The 19535-nt window shown below is 42.0% G+C and overlaps 1 protein-coding gene across 1 annotated transcript in view; it reads right to left on the bottom strand.

The window, feature by feature from the left end:
• Positions 1-19535, bottom strand: part of FRAS1 (Fraser extracellular matrix complex subunit 1) — a 482654-nt gene that overhangs the window by 27897 nt on the left and 435222 nt on the right. Inside the window, exons 64-65 of the mRNA XM_053590633.1 lie at positions 4136-4368; positions 1591-1751 (exon numbers count right to left, since the gene is read on the bottom strand). Coding sequence (XP_053446608.1) covers positions 1591-1751; positions 4136-4368 — 394 coding nt within the window. The remainder of the gene's footprint in view (positions 1-1590; positions 1752-4135; positions 4369-19535) is intronic.

Below are 19535 nucleotides of genomic sequence, written 5' to 3'. Positions count from 1 at the left end.
CGCAGAAATAAAACCCCTCCAGAGCCTCACGCGTCACACCGGGCACGTTCCGCACACACATCACCACCAGCCCCGTAGAAATGGATTTACTGTACCATCGTTTACTGATAAATTATTATTTTAAAACCGATTTTTAAAATGGCTCTCAGGGAAAGCCAGCAAACTTACATCTAACTACCTCTCCTCCCGCCTATGGTGTCTGAACTCGTGGGGGAAAATGTCTTTATTTTGTGTTCAAGGGTAAACAAATAGCTTCCTAACGAGGCTTGACTGTTACAGGCAAAATACATGGGATGGAATGGTGCTGAGGAAGTGAATAGCTCTAACTTAAAGAAGACCTCTATGCAGCAGAGGGCTGAATAAAGATACCATCTCAAAATATTAGGGTTAAAGTCTTTATAGCACTGAAAATAACTGTAGTATTTTAAAAGGAGTTAAGGCATCTCTTAGAGTTCTTTTCACCCGCATTCTCCCTCTCCCACACAATGACTGGGTACTCAGTTGACATGTCTGGAATGTAACCGTTTTTAAGTAGGAAGAGGTACAAAGTTTCAGTCTTTAAACACAGTGTGGATCTTCCATTAGCTCTGTGTGCGGACCAATTAAACTTTCATGTGTAGTCAGCGACTTATGAATAATATACAATCAACTAATTTCTACTGCACAAAGACCATTGTGACCAAAAGGGAGGCTTTAAGGAGTATGAAGGAGCACATGAGTGCATTTCTGTCTTCAGAAATACTGTTAAATGATTCATTGGTGCGAAGAGAGTAAGCAGACATTGCATGTGCACTCACTAAGGCAGATGGAAATGGACAGGATTCTCTGCGAAGTGAAACGTCTGCTCTGGGCAACGCAGAGAGGGTGGCCTCAGCTGTCGGCTCCTTCAGGTCTGAGTCAATCAACCCAAAGGGGACAACCTACATCCAGTGACCAAGGAGGTGGGCTAGAAAGCCCTGGTCGTTTGGGCCAAGTAGGACCAGTGTCTCCAGAGCTCTCTGCAGAGCCAGGTGGCTTTGCCAGCCTGCACTGCAGTCTGACATCTCCCTCTGCTCAACCCTGACCCGCCCCTTCCCTTTGAGAGGAGTTGACCCCTAATGAACAGCTCGCACTACAAACTCCATCTCAGCTCCTGCTCTGGGAGAAGCCATCCCACAATATCTAACACCTGCACTGCGGCTTTCTAAAGATGCTGCTGCAACAGAATCTGGAGCACAGATCCAGCTAAATGTACCAGGGGAGCCACTTTAAAAATGTCAGTGCATTCAATCCCCACCTTGACTGGTGGCAATTGCTGTTCTCGTGAAATGGGTAAGAAAACATCCGTGGTGTGGAGAGCTCAAGCTGTGTGTGTTCAGTGGTACGGACAGTGGAGCCAGGATGGGTCAATCAGCCCGATTCCGAAGCCCCCGTATTCCCTACTCACTTCCTCATCTGAGCTGCCTCCTGGGACGCTTGCTAGGAAGGAGAACCACCAACACGCAGGATCTGAGGGCCAGAAACAGTGACAGCAGAGCTCTCCTCAGCTAAATCCTGAAAGTCACAGGCCTGGGCTGGCGAAGGAAGAGCAGCCCTGAACTGGCCACTCACCTGAGATGCCTCGCAGGTCGTGGGCGGTGACTAAGTTGGAGCAGACATGCTGGTGTCTGTAGATGGACTCCGACAGCAGGAAGTGCAGGTTGTGCAGTGGGAGGGTGGAGATGAGGGGTAGCATTCCATCCTGGTGTGGGATCTGCACTGAAATATGGATCCTGGGGAGGAAAGGCAGAAACAGACCTTAGCCACGCTACAAGCAGGCCGCGGGGACACTTTCTTCTTACCGCCTGATTTGTCTTCACCCCTGCACTGTCGATGTTTCTCCTGAAGCTTTCCATGTGGGGTTTCTATCTGAACACGAGGGTGTGGATGTACAGGCAGGGCTGTTTTCCCCTCTAAGAGATCCTCCAGGCTCAGGGCTGAGAGCAATCCAGAACCATAGATTTTTTGGTGTGATACAAGAAGAGATAAAATCACAACCACAAATTACTTTAAAGTTTTCTTTTGCTTACAATGGAACCCTTGTTCCTTCTGGAGCTAAAGCTGCTCCCGGGCTCTGTCACAAGTATCTGTGGAAGTTGGGTAGGGTTTGACATGCATTTTTTTTTTTTTTAAGTATTTGTTTGAGTCAAGAAGATGCCACTGAGCTTTCAAATTCCAAGGCCAACTCCTCCATCCAATCAGATAGCTTAGAAATTACAGAATCCTGTGGTGCATACTGAAAACCGCCTTCTCTTCCTCCCTCCTGCCAAGTCCCATCAACACCACGTGTCTGGCCCTTACCAGCTGCAGTCTGCAGCCTGCTGTCCCTTGATCTATGTCCCCAGCACCTGGGTAGCTTTTGCACCTGGACACCTGTAACTTATTTATACTGGCTGCTGCATGTTTTCAGACTTTGTTTATCTTGCCTTTCCACTACGGGGATGAGGAGCACGTCCTCCACTTTTTTGTTTCCCCAGAGCATACTGTATATAATTCTCAATAAAATATGAGCTTAGTAAACTTGGGTTAAGATCGCAACACAACAGAACTATATTTACGAGCTGTACTTTTTTCATTGTACCAGTTTAAATTTTGAGCATATTCATTGAAAGTACATTTTGAGTTTATATAGCTTCTTTCTCTAAGCAAAGAGCTACATTTTTAAGAGAAATCAAAAACTGGGATGTGAAGAGGAGAACCCTTTTTCTAGGAAGGGGTCACGAGTTGCCCGGGTACTTCTATTATTGCTCCTTAGCAATATTCTGTTAAAAAGAAAAAGAGGGATTTGCATATTATTAGCAAAACATTCAAAACTGTTTTTTTGAGATAGAGTCTCACTATGTTGCCCTTGGTGGAGTGCCATGGCATCACAGCTCACAACTTCAAACTCTTGCGCTTCAGCAATTCTCTTGGCTCAGCCTCCTGAGTAGCTGGGACTACAGGCACCTGCCACAACACCCAGCTACATTTTTGTTGTTGTCATTGTTGTTTAGCAGGCTTGGGCTGGGTTCGAACCCACCAGCCTGGTACATGTGCCCGGTGCCCTAACCACTGAGCACAGGAGCCAAGCCCAAACTGTTTTTTTTTTTTTAATGCAAAAGAACACATTTCTCCGAACTCAGTTGTTTATAAAGGGACACACGCATGATCTTCAATAAACACACACATGTACATGTATATGAATGAACATGTTCGTCAATAAACATACAACATATACAAATTATTTTATGCTATGCAAAAAAGAAAGTATCCATCTATCAAAATAATGGTAGTATAAGAAAAAATAAGTGCAGTGAGTCATAGTTTATACAGTATTGTTACTCACTTGTTCACTAGCTATTTAGCAAGGTCTCTTAGCTGTCAAATAAAGGCAAAAGAAATAATCATGGTGTCTGCTCTTAAGGTCTTACCATCTACTCTAAGGGCAGAGAGAATGAATGATGCTCTCAAAGAGCATATATGTAGCTAGGGACCTGGGAAGAGGGGCCTCCAAATTAAACTGGGGGAGATGACAGAATGTTGCTGGGTGAGATGCCGTGAGCTAGGCATTCAGGGCAGAGGATTTCACAGCAGCCTGTGGAGATCGTGGAGGACAGCGGGGGTAAGAGCATGGTGGAAGGATGCAGCCTGTGAGCACAAAGCCCCTGGGAAGTTACCCGTGACTTGTCTTCACCAACGTGCTATCGAAGGGCAGCTGACGATGACCAGTGAGGGAAGTAAGGCCAAGAAGATGGGCCAGACCTTGAGGGGCCTTTGAAGAATTCAAACTTTTTCTAAGGCATTAATCACAACTACCAGGGGTGCAAAAAAATTTGTACACATTTTTAAAAATCTTGTTGGAAGTAAAACTGATCATTCCCCAAAAGTTGACAAATTCCAGGTAAAATGGATGTTTGTAGCATGCCTAGGCACACTTGACCAATAAGGGTACCCCTCAATGCAATTTTGAAAAGTAAAACATAGATAACATCAGTTAAAATGTGCCTACATTTTCGTTGGCACCCTCTGTACTTTTAATCTGCAGAAGTATCACCCGTCAAACTGTCCTACCTAGAAACACACAAAGATCCCTGACAGTCCCCCTCCCAGCCACGGTGGAAGGCGCCACCTCCCTGACCTGTTTGGATGCTCCTTGTGTTTGACGTCCAGGTATTTCAAGGTCGCAATGAAGGACTGAGCCTGGAAGCCTCTGGCTGTCCCAGCCACCACAGGGGTGTGGCAGATAGCACTGTCTGTTCCGATGGTAACGATGTTGCTCCTCAAGGGGGTCCCCACATGGCCCACCTTGTCCACAGCCTTTGCCACACAGCGCACGTGGAATCTCCGGCTGAAGTAAATGCTATCCAGGACCTACCGGGAAGAATAATGGACATCAGACTTGGCTCCTTAGACTGTCTGGTACAGGGTAACCGATGACGGCCACCCATCCTCCCATTTATCCACTGATCTGTCCGTGTGTTCGTTCATTCCTCATTCATTCATTTTCCTAACTCTAATCTCACAACAGATTCTTGATTTTCTCTTTTTTTATTTTTATTTTTACATACACGTGTTTATCAGGTTTCCACATTTTGCCCTCACAAAATTAAAAAGACTTAAAATTTAACAATAATAACAACGTTTAAGATAAGGACTAGAAACAAAAACCTTGTAAGAATGAAAGAAGATAAATACATTCATAAAAGAAATCAGATGATTGCTACAACGAAGTATTTTCTTTTTCCTTTTTATTTATTGTTGGGGGTTCATTGAGGGTATAAGAAACCAGGCTACACTGATTGCATTTGTTAGGTAAAGTTCCTCTTATACTTGTGTCTTGCTCCCAAAAGATGAGTCACACACCAAGACCCCCACGCCCTCCCCCTTTCCTCTCGCTGCTCTTCCTTCTCCCACCCCCACCCTCCTTTCGACTCTCTGCTCTTCCTTTCCCCGACCCCTCTCCCTCCTTCTCTCTCTCTCTGCTCTCCTCTTCCCCCACCCCTCACCGTGTACTAGGTCATTAATTATCCTCATCAAAATTGAGTACATAGGATTCTTGCTTCTCCATTCTTGTGATACTTTACTAAGAGAAATGTGTTCCACTTCCATCCAGGTTAATACAAAGGATGTAAAGTCTCCATCTTTTTAAATGGCTGAATAGTATTCCATGATATACGTATACCACAGCTTGTTAATCCATTCCTGGGTTGGTGGGCATTTAGGCTGTTTCCACATTTTGGCGATTGTAAATTGAGCTGCAATAAACAGTCTAGTGCAAGTGTCCTTGTGGTAAAAGGATTTTTTTCCTTTTGTGTAGATGCCCAGTACTGGGTTTGCAGGATCAAATGGGAGGTCTAGCTTGAGTTCTTTGGGGGTTCTCCATGTTTCCTTCTAAAAAGGTTGTATTAGTTTGCAGTCCCACCAGCAGTGTAAAAGTGTTCCCTTCTCTCCACATCCAGGCCAGCATCTGCAGTTTTGAGATTTTGTGACGTGGGCCATTCTCCCTGGGGTTAGATGGTATCTCAGGGTGGTTTTGATTTGCATTTCTCTAATGATTAGGGATGATGAGCATTTTTTTCATATGTTTGCTAGTCATTTATCTGTCTTCTTTAGAGAAGGGTCTATTCCCTCTCTTGCCCTTTGATATATGGGATTGTTGGCTTTTTTCATTGTTGGATTGATTTGAGTTCTCCCTAGATCCTAGTTATCAAGCTTTGCTCTGATTCAAAATATGCAAATATCCTTTCCCATTGTGTAGGTTGCCTATTTGCTTTGGTTGTTGTCACCTTAGCTGTACAGAAGCTTTTCAGTTTAATTAAGTCCCACTTGTTTATTTTTCTTGTAATTGCCATGGAAGTATTCTTCATGAAATCTTTCTTTAGGCCAATATCTTCAAGTGTTTTTTCTATGCTTTCTTTGAGGATTTTTATAGTTTCATGTCTCACTCCTTTAACTAGTGAGAGTCAATTTTTGTTAGAGGAGAAAGGTGTAGGTCCAGTTTTAGTCTTCTATAAGTTGCCAGCCAATTCACCCAGCACCATTTGTTAAATATGGAATCTTTCCCCCAATTTATATTTTTGATAGGCTTATCAAAAATCAAATGACAATAAACTTCTGGGTTCATCTCTTGGTTTTTAATTCTGTTCCATACATCTACCTCTCTATTTTTGTGCCAGTATCATGCTGTTTTGATCACTAAAGATTTATAGTATAGTCTGAAGTCTGGTAGTGTGATTCCTCCCGATTTGTTTTTGTTTCTGAGTGATGTCTTGGCTATTCAAAGTTTTTTCTGTTTCCATATAAAACAAAGTACTAATTTTTCCAGATCTTTAAAGTATGCCAAAGGTGCTTTAATAGGGATTGCATTAAATTTGTAGATTGCTTTGGGTAGTATAGACATTTTAACAATGTTGATTCTTCCCAGCCATGAGCATGGTATATTTTTTCATTTGTTAACATCTTCAGCTGTTTCTTTTCTCAGAGTTTCATAGTTCTCTTTATAGAGATCTTTCACATCCTTTGTTAGGTACACTCGCAGATATTTCATCTTCTTTGGGACTATGTAAAGGGAATAGAGTCCTTGATTGTTTTTTCACCTTGCCTATTGTTGGTATATATAAAGGCTACAAATTTGTGAGTATTCATTTTGTATCCTGAGATGCTGCTATATTCCTTGATTACTTCTAAGAGTTTTGTAGTTGAGTCTCTGGGTGTTTCCAGATATATAATCATATCATCTGTGAAGAGTGGCAGTTTGATCTCCTTTGATCCTATTTGGATACGCTTGATTGCCTTCTCTTGCCTGATTGTGATGGCTCAGACTTTCATTACAATGTCAAAAAGCAGTAGAGACAATGGGAAACCTTGCCTGGTTCCTGATCTGAGTGGAAATGATTTCAATTTTACACCATTCAACATGGTATTGGCTATGGGTTTCCTGTAGATGGCCTCTATCAGTTAAAGAAATGTTCCTTCTATACCTATTTTCTTAAGCGTTCTGATCAAGAAAGGATGCTGGATATTATCAAAAGCATTTTCTGCATCAATGGAGAGAATCCTATGGTGTTTGTTTTTAATTTTGTTTATGTGATGTATTATATTTATGGATTTATGGATATTGAACCATCCTTGGGACCCTGGGATGAAACCCACTTGGTCATAATGTATAATTTGTTTGATGTGTTGCTGGACTTAGTTTGCTAGGACCTTATTGAATATTTTTGCATCAATATTCATTAGAGATATTGGTCTATAATTTTCTTTTCTTGTTGGATCTTTTCCTGGTTTGGGCATCAGGGTGATATTTGTTTCATAGAATATACGTATTGGGAAGTATTCCTTCTTTTTCTATGTTTTAGAAAAGGTTAAGTAATATAGGTACTAATTACTTTTTAAAGGTTTGGTGGAATTCTGATGTGAAGCTATCTGGTCCCAGGCTTTTCTTTTGGGGGGAGATTTCTTATAGTTGATGCTATTTCAGAACTTGATATAGGCTTGTTCAACATTTCCACTTCTTTCTGGCTAATTCTAGGAAGGTGGCTTGTTCCCAAGTATTGGTCTATTTACTTCAGATTTTCATACTTCTGAGAGTAGAGATTTTGTAATATTCATTAAGGATTTTTTGAATTTCTGAGGAGTCTGTTGGCATTTGGCCTTTATCATTTCTGATTGATGAAATTAGGGATTTTACTCTTTTATTTCTGGTTAGGTTAGCCAAAGGTTTATCTATTTTGTTGACCTTTTCAAAAAACCAACTTTTTGATTTATCGATCTGTTGTATAATTCTTTTGTTTTCAATTTCATTTAATTCTGCTTTAACTTTGATTATTTCTTTTCTTCTGCTGGGTTTGGGGTTGGAATGTTCTTCCTTTTCCAGTTACTTGAGATATCCCATTAAGTTGTTGACTTCCCCTCTCTCCATTCTCTTGAGGAAGGCTTGCAATGCTATAAATTTTCCTCTTAGGACTGCCTTTGAGGTATCCCAGAGGTTCTGGTAATTCATGTCTTCATTATTTTGTTCCAAAAATTTGGTAATTTCCTTCTTAATCTATGACCCAGCTATCATTCATCTATGACCCCAGCATGAGGTTATTTCCTTTTTAATCTATGACCCAGCTATTCATATCATCTATGACCCCAGCATGAGGTTATTTAGTTTCCACGTTTTTGTATGAGTATGCAGATTCCTGTTGTTACTGAGTTCAACTTTTATTCCATGATGGTCTGAGAAGATGCAAGGAATCATTTCTATTCTTTTAAAATTTGCTGAGGTTAGACTATCTTGTGACCTAAGATGTGATCAATTTTGGAGGATGTGCCATGGGCTGATGAGAATAATGTGTATTCAGTTTTGTTAGGATGAAATGTTCTGTAGATGTCTATTATATGTAAATGTCGAATGGTTAAGTTTAGTTCCAAAATTTCTTTGCTTAGTTTCTCATTGGAGGATCTATCCAACACTGCCAAAGGGGTGTTAAAAATCTCTGACTATTATGGTGCTGGAGGAAATCAAGTTGTTCATGTCTGTTAGAGTCTCTCTTATAAATTGAGGCACCTTCTCATTGGGTGCATAAATGTTAATAATTGAAATCTCATCATGTTAAGTGTTGCTCATAACAAATATGAAGTGACCATCCTTGTAATTCCTTAATTTTGTTGGTTTAAAGCCTACTGTATCTGCGAATAAAATTGCAACACATGCTTTTTTCTGATATCCATTTGCCTGAATTATAGATGACCATCCCTTCGCCCTGAGTCTATATTTAAGGTAAGATGAGATTCTTGTATGCAGAAGATATCTGGCCTGAGTTTTTGCATCTAGGCAGCCAATCTGTGCTTCTTCTTCTTCTTCTTTTTTCTTTTTTGCTTTTCTTTTTGTAGAGACAGAGTCTCATGTTATCACCCTCAGTAGAGTGCCATGGCATCACATAGCTCACATCAACCTCCAACTCCTGGGCTTAGGCGATTCTCTTGCCTCAGCCTCCAAAGTTGCTGGGACTAAAGGCTCCCAGCACAATGCCCAGCTATCTTTTTGTTGCAGTTTGGCTGGGGCTGGGTTTGAACCCGCCACCCTCAGTATATGGGGCTGGCACCCTAACCACTGAGCCACAGGTGCCGCCTGAACCTGTGCCTCTTTAGAGGACAATTTAAGCCATTCACGTTGAGAGTATTGATAAACCTGGTAGTATTTTGGGTATTGAGTTTTTCAAAAGTCGAGTGGACATTTTTAATCCTTTCACCACTGTGGAAGTTGGAGTTTGATCATAAGTTTTAGAGTGAGCTTACTTTGGTGGTAGAGCATTGTGCTTGTCATTGTAGAGGATGGGTCTGAGAATATCCTGGAGAGCTGGTTTAGTTATGGCAAATTTCTTCAATATGTGAATGTCATTAATTTCACCATCATAAGTGAAACTCAGTTTAGCTGGATACAGGATCCTGCGTTGAAAGTTATTTTATTTTAGGAGGTTAACGGTTGATAACCATCCTCTTCTAGCTTGAAAAGTTTCAGCAGAGAGATCTGCAGTCATTCTAATATTCTTCCCCTTGTGGGTTATGTTTTCTTACATCTGGCTACTTGCAGAATTTTTTCCTTCATATTAACTTTGAAGTTAATTATAATGTGTCTAGGAGAAGTTTAATTTGGGTTGATTCATGCTGGGGTTCTGAAACTGTCTGCTACCTGGATTTCTGAATCTCTTGCCATGTTTGGGAAGTTCTCCTCAATTATCTCCTGGAGTAGAGCATCTGGGCCTTTCAAAGCAACCTCTTCTCCTTCAGGGATTCCTATAAGGCAGATGTTTGCTCTTTTGGAGTGGTCCCACAATTCTCTCAGGGAATGGTCCATTTTTTGCTCTCAACTTCTCTTCCTCTTTGAGCATTTGGGAGCATTCAAAAGCTTTGTCTCCAACATCAGAGATCCTTTCTTCTGCCTGCTCCACTCTGTTGCTGAGGGATTCTGCTGTATTTCTCAAATCTTAGAGGGCTGCAAGTTCTTCCCTCACTGTGTCAAATCTTTGGTGATTTTGTCTTTGAATTCATTGAATTCTTGAGACAACTTTTGAATTACTCCTTGAAATTCTAATTCCATCTTTACCTCCATTCTGTTGATCTTATTTGCCATCCAAATTCTGAACTTTATTTCTGACATCTCAGCCATTTGTTTATGAATGGGATCACTTGGTGTGTCTGTTTTGTCATTCCTTGGGGGAGTTGATGTACTCTGATTATTCATGTTCCCAGAGCTTTTCCACTGATTCTGCCCCATGATTATTTTTTACCATTTGGCTAGATGAGTAGGTAAGGTGAAATTGGATTGGGGGCTCCTGGAATTGTGGTTAACCAGCCCTTTGCCAAGGATCTGGGACTGGTGACTATAGCTTTTTCCCCTACAGCTTTGCAAAGGATCCATACAGTATTACAGTCTGAGGCTCTGGGGACCTGTTTGGTGTGGTATGATTAGGTGGCTCTGTCTTGCATTCAGCTGGTCTATGTTCGATCCTAGTGAGTCAGTGACTCTGGTTTGAAGTCTCAGCTGTTAAGAAATACAAGCAACTAAGACATCCCACCTCCCACAGGCAACAACTGGAAGAGGAAAATCAACCCTTCCCATTACCACACAACCAGGGTACCACCTGAGAATGTCCTTGGGTGATTAGCCTAGGTTAGGAGTTCCAAACCAATTGACCCAACTCTCCCAATGAACTCTCAAGTGGGAGAGTTTGAAAGGTCTCCAGCAACTAGATAGTAGAGGTCTACTGTCTGCTCAAATGTGGCTTGCTCCAGTGCTCTGTGGAGTCAGAAAGGCCCACCTAGTAGCAGAGTTGGACCAGGGGGCTTGTTTCTCTTTCCCTACCTTGCACCTCTTTCACGCCCAGTCACTGGTAACCCCACAGGGCTGTGGTTCTGCTCCCTCCAATAAGCAGATGTGCCAGGGCTTTGTGCCTGCCACAGTCAAAGGAAAGTCAATGCCTCCTCAGCCTGGCCACCCCTCTGCCACCAGCTGGCTGGGTGAGCTAAGGCTGGCCTGCCTCAGGTAGTCAATGGCAACTGTGGAATGTTCCACCTGAGCTCAGTCTGAACCTGAGGATAACAAGTCAGCAAATGATTTTCTCCCTCAGCCACTGTGCCTTTGCCTCAGCCACTCTGTAGCACTGGTATCCCTATAGGGTGAGGTCTGCTTTCCTCTGGCAGTCCTCAGAGTTGGGGAGGTGTCTCTGCAAGATTAGACCCCAGCAGGATCACTTTACTGTTGCTGAATCTTCATGGGAGGTGTCTCTGTGCTGCTCCCAGTCAGCTTCCTTGGCCAGGGAGGTGGCTGTAGTGGTGGCTCTGGGAGCACAGTGTGTGTGACTCCAGCAGCAGTGTGGGGTGCCCGGTGGCTGTGGCAGGGCAGGGCATGCTGCAGCTCAGCACGTGGTTCTGGCAGGGCAGGTCTGGGGCCTAGGTTCCGGCAGGGTGGCACATGGGGCGTGGCTCACGAGCATCCTCCCACAGCTGGTTTGTACTTTTGCAGAGCAAAGCCCCCACCCCTTTGTCTGCACTACTGCTGGGCTCACTGCTATAGTGCAGCTTTACTAAAATGGCCCTTGCAGTGCTCAGACCTGGCAATGAACCACAGACATTCCGGTCTCTGTAGGGATTAAGCTTCTGGACCATCAGGCAAGTGGGGAAGGGTGGACTGGAAGTTCAAAATGGCAGAGAAAACGTTAGTTCAACTTTCATGCCTGGCAAGAGAGTGCTCAGGTTCACAGCAGGGTCCCTCTGGAGAAGTAGTCCCACTTCCTGCAACTTTCTCCCGTGGGGTGAGACAAGAGGTCCTCAGTTCACTACTTGCCTATAGAAAACCTACGGTGAGCAAAACAACCAACCAACCAACCAACCAACCAACCAACAAAAAAACCCAAATCTCTTAGGGGTGGGGGTGGACACTTCTCCTTTGGGATGAGTTTTGTACCTGAAATTTGCTTTCTTGGAGTCACAGCTACCCTCAGCAGAGGTGACATGCAGTTATTGTTCTTCCCTTCCAGTTCGGCTCCCAGTCTTCAGCTTTATTGAGTATTTTCTGATCATTATCCTTCCCTCTGGATGGGAGTTTCTGTCAAAAGCTGGCTCCAGTCGGCCATCTTACCCCTCTTCCTTTTATCTCTCTTCTTTTCTGCATCTTTAACTATCTGAGTTATCTCAAGAGCTTTGTCTTCTACCTCTGAGATTCATTCTTCTGCATGGTCTGATCTGTTGTTGATATTGTCTATTGCATCTTTAAGTTCCCTAATTGACTGCTTCAATTCCTTCAGCTCTGTCATATCCTTTCTATATTCTTCATATCATTCACCTCTTATTTGATTCTGTTTTTGGATTTCCTTTTAGCACTTTTGGATTTTCCACTTTTTCAGCAATTTCCTTCATTGTTTTTATCATCTGTATTTTAAATTCCCCTTTTGTCATTTCTAACATTTCTTTATAGGTAGAATCCTCTGCAGTAGCTACCTCACGGTCCCTTGGGGTGGGGGTGGGGGGCGTTTTCTCTGGACTTGTTTTTCATGTTTCCAGGATTTTTCTGCTGATTCTTCCTCATGAGTATTTTCTTTTATCTACTTCCTTGCCCTAAGTTTCCTTTCACTTCCTCTTGCTCTTTAAGTTACCATGCCTCTGGCCTAAGGTTTTGATGAGTTCTCTTGGTATAGGACTAAAAGAATAAGAAGATTGAAGAACAAGAAGGGAAAAAAGATCTTAAAAAAAGAAAAGAGAGAAAGGAGTGGGGGTGAGTAAAAGGAAATATTGACAAAAAGAAGAGACACACAGAAAGAGGGAGATGGGAGTAATAAAAGTGTAAAGTAGGGTACTTTGCTGCAACCTTAAAAAACCCCAACCTCTGGGGGTGCTGGGTTGGGTTTTTCCCTTGAGGTCAGCAGTTCTTTGTCAGCCTGAGCAGACACAGTACTCCACCACCACCAAATAGAGAGGAAAGATAAACATACTATAAATCAAACCAAAACAAATAAACAGAAAACCTTACTGGATAAAATTGGGGAAAAAGCCAAACTGCAGGGACAGAAATACTAGCAAAATGAAGTTCTTATTATTAAAGAAAGCAACAATGTAAAATTATGTTTATACTAGAAAAATGAAGAAAGAAAATAAAAATAAAAATCTAGGGGAGAAAAGTTGAAATAAAAAAAAGACCCTGGGGGAGGGGGCAAGATGGCCTACTGCAAGCAGCCTCCGACAGAAGCTCCTGTCCAGAGGGAAGCATAATGTCCAGAAAGTACCCAATTAAGCTGAGGACTGGGAGCTGAGCAGAGAGAGAAGAGAGATAACTGCAGGCCACCTCTGCTGAGGCAAGCTGCGACTCTTAAGAAAGCAATCTTCAGGTACAAAACTCATCTGAAAGAAAAAGTGTCTGACCCTTCCCCCAAGAAAGCTGTGTTTTTTTTTTCTTTTTCCTTTCTTTCTTTGTTTGCTTCTGTAGGTTTTCTACAGGTGAGTAGTGAGCTGAGGACCTCTTGTCTCACCCCATGGGTGAGAGCTACAGGAAGTGGGGACTACTTCCTCCAGAGGGACCCTGCAGTGACTCTGAACACTCTTACTAGGCTGAAGAATTGCACTAACATTTTCCCTGCTTTTCTTAACTTCCAGTCCACCCTTCCCCCCTCAACTGATAAACTAGAACCCTAACCCCTGCTGAGACTGAGAGAGGAGGCTCATGAGCAGCATCTCCCCCTTCCAGTCTGCTGGACCAAGTGCCCTGCCCCACCACCCGGCCAGAATCAGCTGGAGCCCTGCCCCGGCACCATCCCTGTGTCCGTGCTGTGCTGCGCATCTGAGCCCTGCCCCTCCCCAGCACCCTTCCTGCTTCCACACCGCGCCCCTCCTGACCAGAGTCTGCTGGAGCCAGGGGCTCCATGCCCTCCTCCCAGAGCCCTCCCTCCCTCCCTGCAGTGCCTGCAGAGTGCCACGCCCACCCTGCCTCCCTGCCAGGCCCCCACTGCGAGCCACAAGCCGAGTGGTGCTGTCCTTGCTGAAGTCACTGGGCACCGGACACTGCCAGAGTTGCATGCAGTGTCCCCAGCCCTGCTGCTAGATCTGTGTGCACCATGCTTCTGGAGCTGCTCCTACAGCCAGAATTCCCTGACTTTGGCAGTGGCAGAGAAGCTGTGCAGGGTCACTTCCCACAAAGATCCAGCAACAATGGAGTGATCCTGCCGGGGTCTAATCTTGGAGAGACAGCTCCCCAACTCTGTGTACTGCCAGAAGAAACCAAAACTCACTCTACAGGGATACTGGTGATGCAGAGGGGCAGGGGCAAAGGCATGGTGGCTGAGGGTGAAAAGCATTTGCTGTCTTGGCACCCCCAGGATTAGACTGAGCCCAAGTGGAACACTCACCAGTGGCTATTGAACACCCAAGGCAGGCAGGCCTCAGCTCCCTCAGCTGGCTGGTAGCAGAGGGTAGTGGCCAGGCCACAGGGGCATTGACCTTCCTTTGACTCTGACAGGTGCTAAGCCCTGGCACTTCTGCTTGTTGGAGGGAGCAGGACTGTAGCCCTATGGGGTCACCAGTGACTGGGCATGAGAAAGGAGCAAAGTGGAGAAAGTGACTCAGCCCACTGGTCCAACTGTGCTACCGGGCAGGCCTTTCTGACTCCATAGAGCACTGAAGTGAGCCAAATATGAGTAGCCAGTAGACCTCTGCCATCTAGCTTCTTGAGACCTTTCGAACTCTCCCACTTGAGAGTTCGTACTGACTGGGTCAATTGGTTCGGAACCCCTAACCTTGGACAATCACCCAAGGGGCCTCTCAGGTGGTACCTTGGTTGTGCAGTAACAGGAACCAGCTGTTGTCCATGCGGGGTTGGGTGTCTTAATTGCTTGTATTTCTCCACAGCTAAGACTTCACCAGAGTCACTGCTCCACCAGGATCGGACAAGAACCAGCTGAATACAAGACAGAGCCACCTAACCCCACCATACCAAGCAGGTTTCCTCAGCCTCAGACCGTAATACTATACAGGTTATTTGCAAACCTAACGGGGAAAAAGTTGCAGTCATCAGTCCCACATCCTTAACAAAAGGCTGGTTAACCACAACTCCAGGAAACCCTAATCCAATTTCACCTTACCTGACCACCTAGCCTACGGTGAAAAACAATCATGAGGTGGAATCAGCGGAAAAACTCTGGCAACATGAACAATCAGAGTAGATCGACTCCCCCAAGAAACAATAAAGCAGACACAGCACAAGATCCCATTCACAAACAAATGGCTGAGATGTCAGAAATCGAGTTCAGGATTTGGAGAGCAAATAAGATCAACAGAATGGAGGAAATGATGGAATTAGAATTCAAAGCAGAAATTCAAAAGATGTCTCAAGAATTCAACAAATTTGAAGACAAAATGACCAAAGATTTTGACAAACTGAAGCAAGATTTTGCAGCCCTCAAAGATCTAAAAAATACAGTAGAATTTCTCAGTAACAGAATGGAGCCAGCAGAAGAAAGGATCTCTGACATTGAAGACAAAGCTTTTGAACACTCCCAAATGCTCAAAGAGGAAAAAAATTGGAGAACAAAAATGTATCGTTCTCTCAGAGAGCTCTGGGATAATTTGAAGTGATCTAATATTCACCTTATAGGAATACCTGAAAGTGATGAGGTTGTTGTGAAGGATACAGATGCTTTGCTTCATGAAATAATTAATGAGAACTTTTCAGACATGCCAAGAGATTCTGAAATTCAGATAGCAGACAGTTTTAGAACACCGGTGTGACTCAACCCAAATAAAAATTCTCATAGACACATTATAATTAACTTCGCTAAAGTTAATATGAAGGAGAAAATTCTTTAAGCTGTAAGACGTGAGAAAACCATTACATACAAGGGGAAGAACATTAAAATGACTGCAGATCTCTCTGCTGAAATCTTTCAAGCCAGGAGATGGTGGTCATCGACCTTTAATCTCCTTAAACAAAATAACTTCCAACCCAGGATCCTGTATCCAGCTAAACTGAGTTTCATCTATGATGGAGAAATTAAATACTTTAATGATATTCACATGTTGAAGAAATTTGCCATTACTAAACCAGCTCTTCAGGATATTCTCAGACCTATCCTCCATAATGAACAACATAGTCCTCCACCACTAATGAAAACTCACTCAGAAATGTTTGATCAAATTCCAACTTCCATAGTGACAAAAGGATTAAAAATGTCCACTGGATGTTTGAAAAATTCGATACCCAAAACTCTATCTGGCTTATCATGACTCTCAATTAATGTGAATGGCTTAAATTGCCCTCTAAAGAGACACAGGTTGGCTGACTGGATACGAAAACTCAGGCCAGACATCTGTTGCATTCAAGAATCTCACCTTACCTTAAAAGATAAACATAGACTCAGGGTGAAGGGATGGTCATCTATAATTCAGGCAAATGGAAATTAGAAAAAAGCAGGTGTTGCAATTTTATTTGCAGATACAATAGGCTTTAAACCAATCAAAGTCAGAAAAGATAATGGTCACTTCTTATTTGTTAAGGGCAACACTTAACATGATGAGATTTCAATTATCAACATTTATGCACCCAACAAGAATGCACCTCAATTTATAAGAGAAACTCTAACTGACATGAGCAACTTGATTTCCCCAGCACCATAATTCTTGGAGACTTTAACACTCCTCTGGCAGAGTTGGATAGATCCTCAAAAAAGAACCTAAGCAAAGAAATTTTAGAACTAAACTTAACTATTCAACATTTACATCTAATAGACATCTACAGAACATTTCATCCTAATAAAACTGAATACACATTCTTCTCGTCAGCCCAAGGAACATCCTCCAAAATTGATCACATCTTAGGTCACAAGTCTAACCTCAGCAAATTTAAAAGAATAGAAATCATTGCTTGTATTTTCTCAGACCATCACAGAATAAAAGTTGAACTCAGTAACAACAGGAATCTCCACACACATATGAAAACATGGAAACTAACCTCATGCTGAATGATAGCTGGGTCATAGACGAGATTAAGAAGGAAATTACCAAATTTTTGGAAAAAAAACAATAATTAAGAAACAAACAAACTATCAGAACCTCTGGGATACTGCAAAGCAGTCCTAAGAGGAAAATTTATAGTGTTGCAAGTCTTCCTCAAGAGAACGGAAAGAGAGGAAGTCAATAACTTAATGGGACATCTCAAGCAACTGGAAAAGGAATAACTTTCCAACCCTAAACCAATCAGAAGAAAAGAAATAACTAAAATTAGAGCAGAATTAAATGAAATTGAAAACAAAAGAATCATACAACAGATCAACCAATCAAAGAGTTGGTTTTTTGAAAAGGTCAATAAAATAGATAAACCTTTGGCTAACCTATCCAGAAGTAGAAAAGTAAAATCCCTAATTTCATCAATAAGAAATGATAAAGGCCAAATACCAACAGATGCCTCAGAAATTCAAAAAATCCTTAATGAATACTACATAAAACTCTACTCTGAGAAGTATGAAAATCTGAAGGAAATAAATCAATACATGGAAACATGCCACCCTCCTAGACTTAGCCAGAAAGAAGTGGAAATGTTGAACATGCCTGTAACAAATTCTGAAATAGCATCATCTATAAGAAATCTCCCCCAAAAGAAAAGCCTGGAACCAGATAGCTTCACATCATAATTCTACCAAACTTTTAAAGTGGAACTAGTATCTATATCACTTAATCTTTTCCAAAACATAGAAAAAGAAGTAATACTTCCCAACACATTCTATGAAGCAAATATCACCCTGATACCCAAACCAGGAAAAGACCCAACAAGAAAAGAAAATTATAGACCACTATCTCTAATGAATATTGATGCAAAAATATTCAATAAGATCCTAGCAAACAGAATCCAACAACAAATCAAACAAATTATACACCATGACCAGGTGGGTTTCATCCCAGTGTCCCAAGGATGGTTCAATATACGTAAATCCAAAAATATAATACATCACATAAACAAATTAAAAAACAAAGACCATATGATTCTCTCAATTGATGCAGAAAAAGCTTTTGACAACATCCAGCATCATTTCTTGATCAGAACACTTAAGAAAATAGGTATAGAATGAACATTTCTTAAACTGATAGAGGCCATCTATGGCAAACCCACAGCCAATATCACAGTGAATGGAGTAAAATTGAAATCATTTCCACTCAGATCAGGAACCAGGCAAGGATGCCCACTGTCTCCACTGCTCTTTAACATTGTAATGGAAGTCTTAGCCACCACAATCAGGCAAGAGAAGACAATCAAGGGGATCCAAATAGGACCAGAGGAGATCAAATTGTCACTCTTCGCAGATGATATGATTATATATCTGGAAAATCCCAGGGAATCAACTACAAAACTCCTAGAAGTGATCAAGGAATATAGTAATGTCTCAGGATACAAAATTAACACTCATAAATCTGTAGCCTTTATATACACCAACAATAGTCAAGGGGAAAAAACAATCAAGAACTCTATTACCTTTACAATAGTCCCAAAGAAGATGAAATATCTGGGAGTATATCTAACTAAGGATATGAAAGATCTCTATAAAGACAACTATGAAACTCTGAGAAAAGAAATAGATGAAGATGTTAACAAATGGAAAAATATACCATGCTCATGGCTGGGAAGAATCAACATTGTTAAAATGTCTATACTACCCAAAGCAATCTACAGATTTAATGCGATCCCTATTAAAGCACCTCTGTCATATTATAAAGACCTGGAAAAATTAGTACTTTGTTTTATATGGAAACAGAAAAAAACCGTGAATAGCCAAGACATTATTCACAAAAAAAACAAATTGGGAGGAATCATGCTTCCAGACTTCAGACTATGCTATAAGTCTATATGATCAAAGCAGCATGGTACTGGCACAAAAATAGAGAGGTAGATGTATGGAACAGAATTGAAGACCAAGAGGTGAACCCAGACACTTATTGTCATTTGATTTTTGATAAGCCTATCAAAAACATAAATTGGGGAAAAGATTCCTTATTCAATAAATGGTGCTGGATGAATTGGCTGACAACTTGTAGAAAACTGAAACTGGACCCACATCTTTCTCCTCTAACAAAAATTGACTTTCACTGGTTAAAGCACTTAAACTTAAGACATGAAACCATAAATATTCTTAGAGAGAGTGCAGGGGAGACGCTTGAGAAAATTGGTCTGGGAGAATACTTCATGAGGAAGATACCCTGGGCAGTTGAAGCAACATCAAAAATACATTACTGGGATCTGATCAAATTAAAAAGCTTCTGCACTGCCAAGAACACACTAAGTAGAGCAAATAGACAGCCCTCAGAATGGGAGAGGATTTTTGCAAGTTATACTTCCAACAAAGGTCTAATAACCAGAATCCACAGAGAACTCAAACTTATTACTAAGCAAAAAACAAGTGACCCCATTTCATTGTGGGCAAGAGACATGAGCAGAAGCTTCTCTGAAAAATTCAGGCGCACGGCCTACAGACACATGAAAAAATGCTCATCATCTTTAATCATCAGAGAAATGCAAA

This window comes from Nycticebus coucang, chromosome 1, assembly GCF_027406575.1.
Source record: "Nycticebus coucang isolate mNycCou1 chromosome 1, mNycCou1.pri, whole genome shotgun sequence".
NCBI lineage: Eukaryota > Metazoa > Chordata > Mammalia > Primates > Lorisidae > Nycticebus > Nycticebus coucang.
Note: the sequence above shows the minus strand (reverse complement) of the source record. Positions and strands in the feature narration are given on the sequence as shown.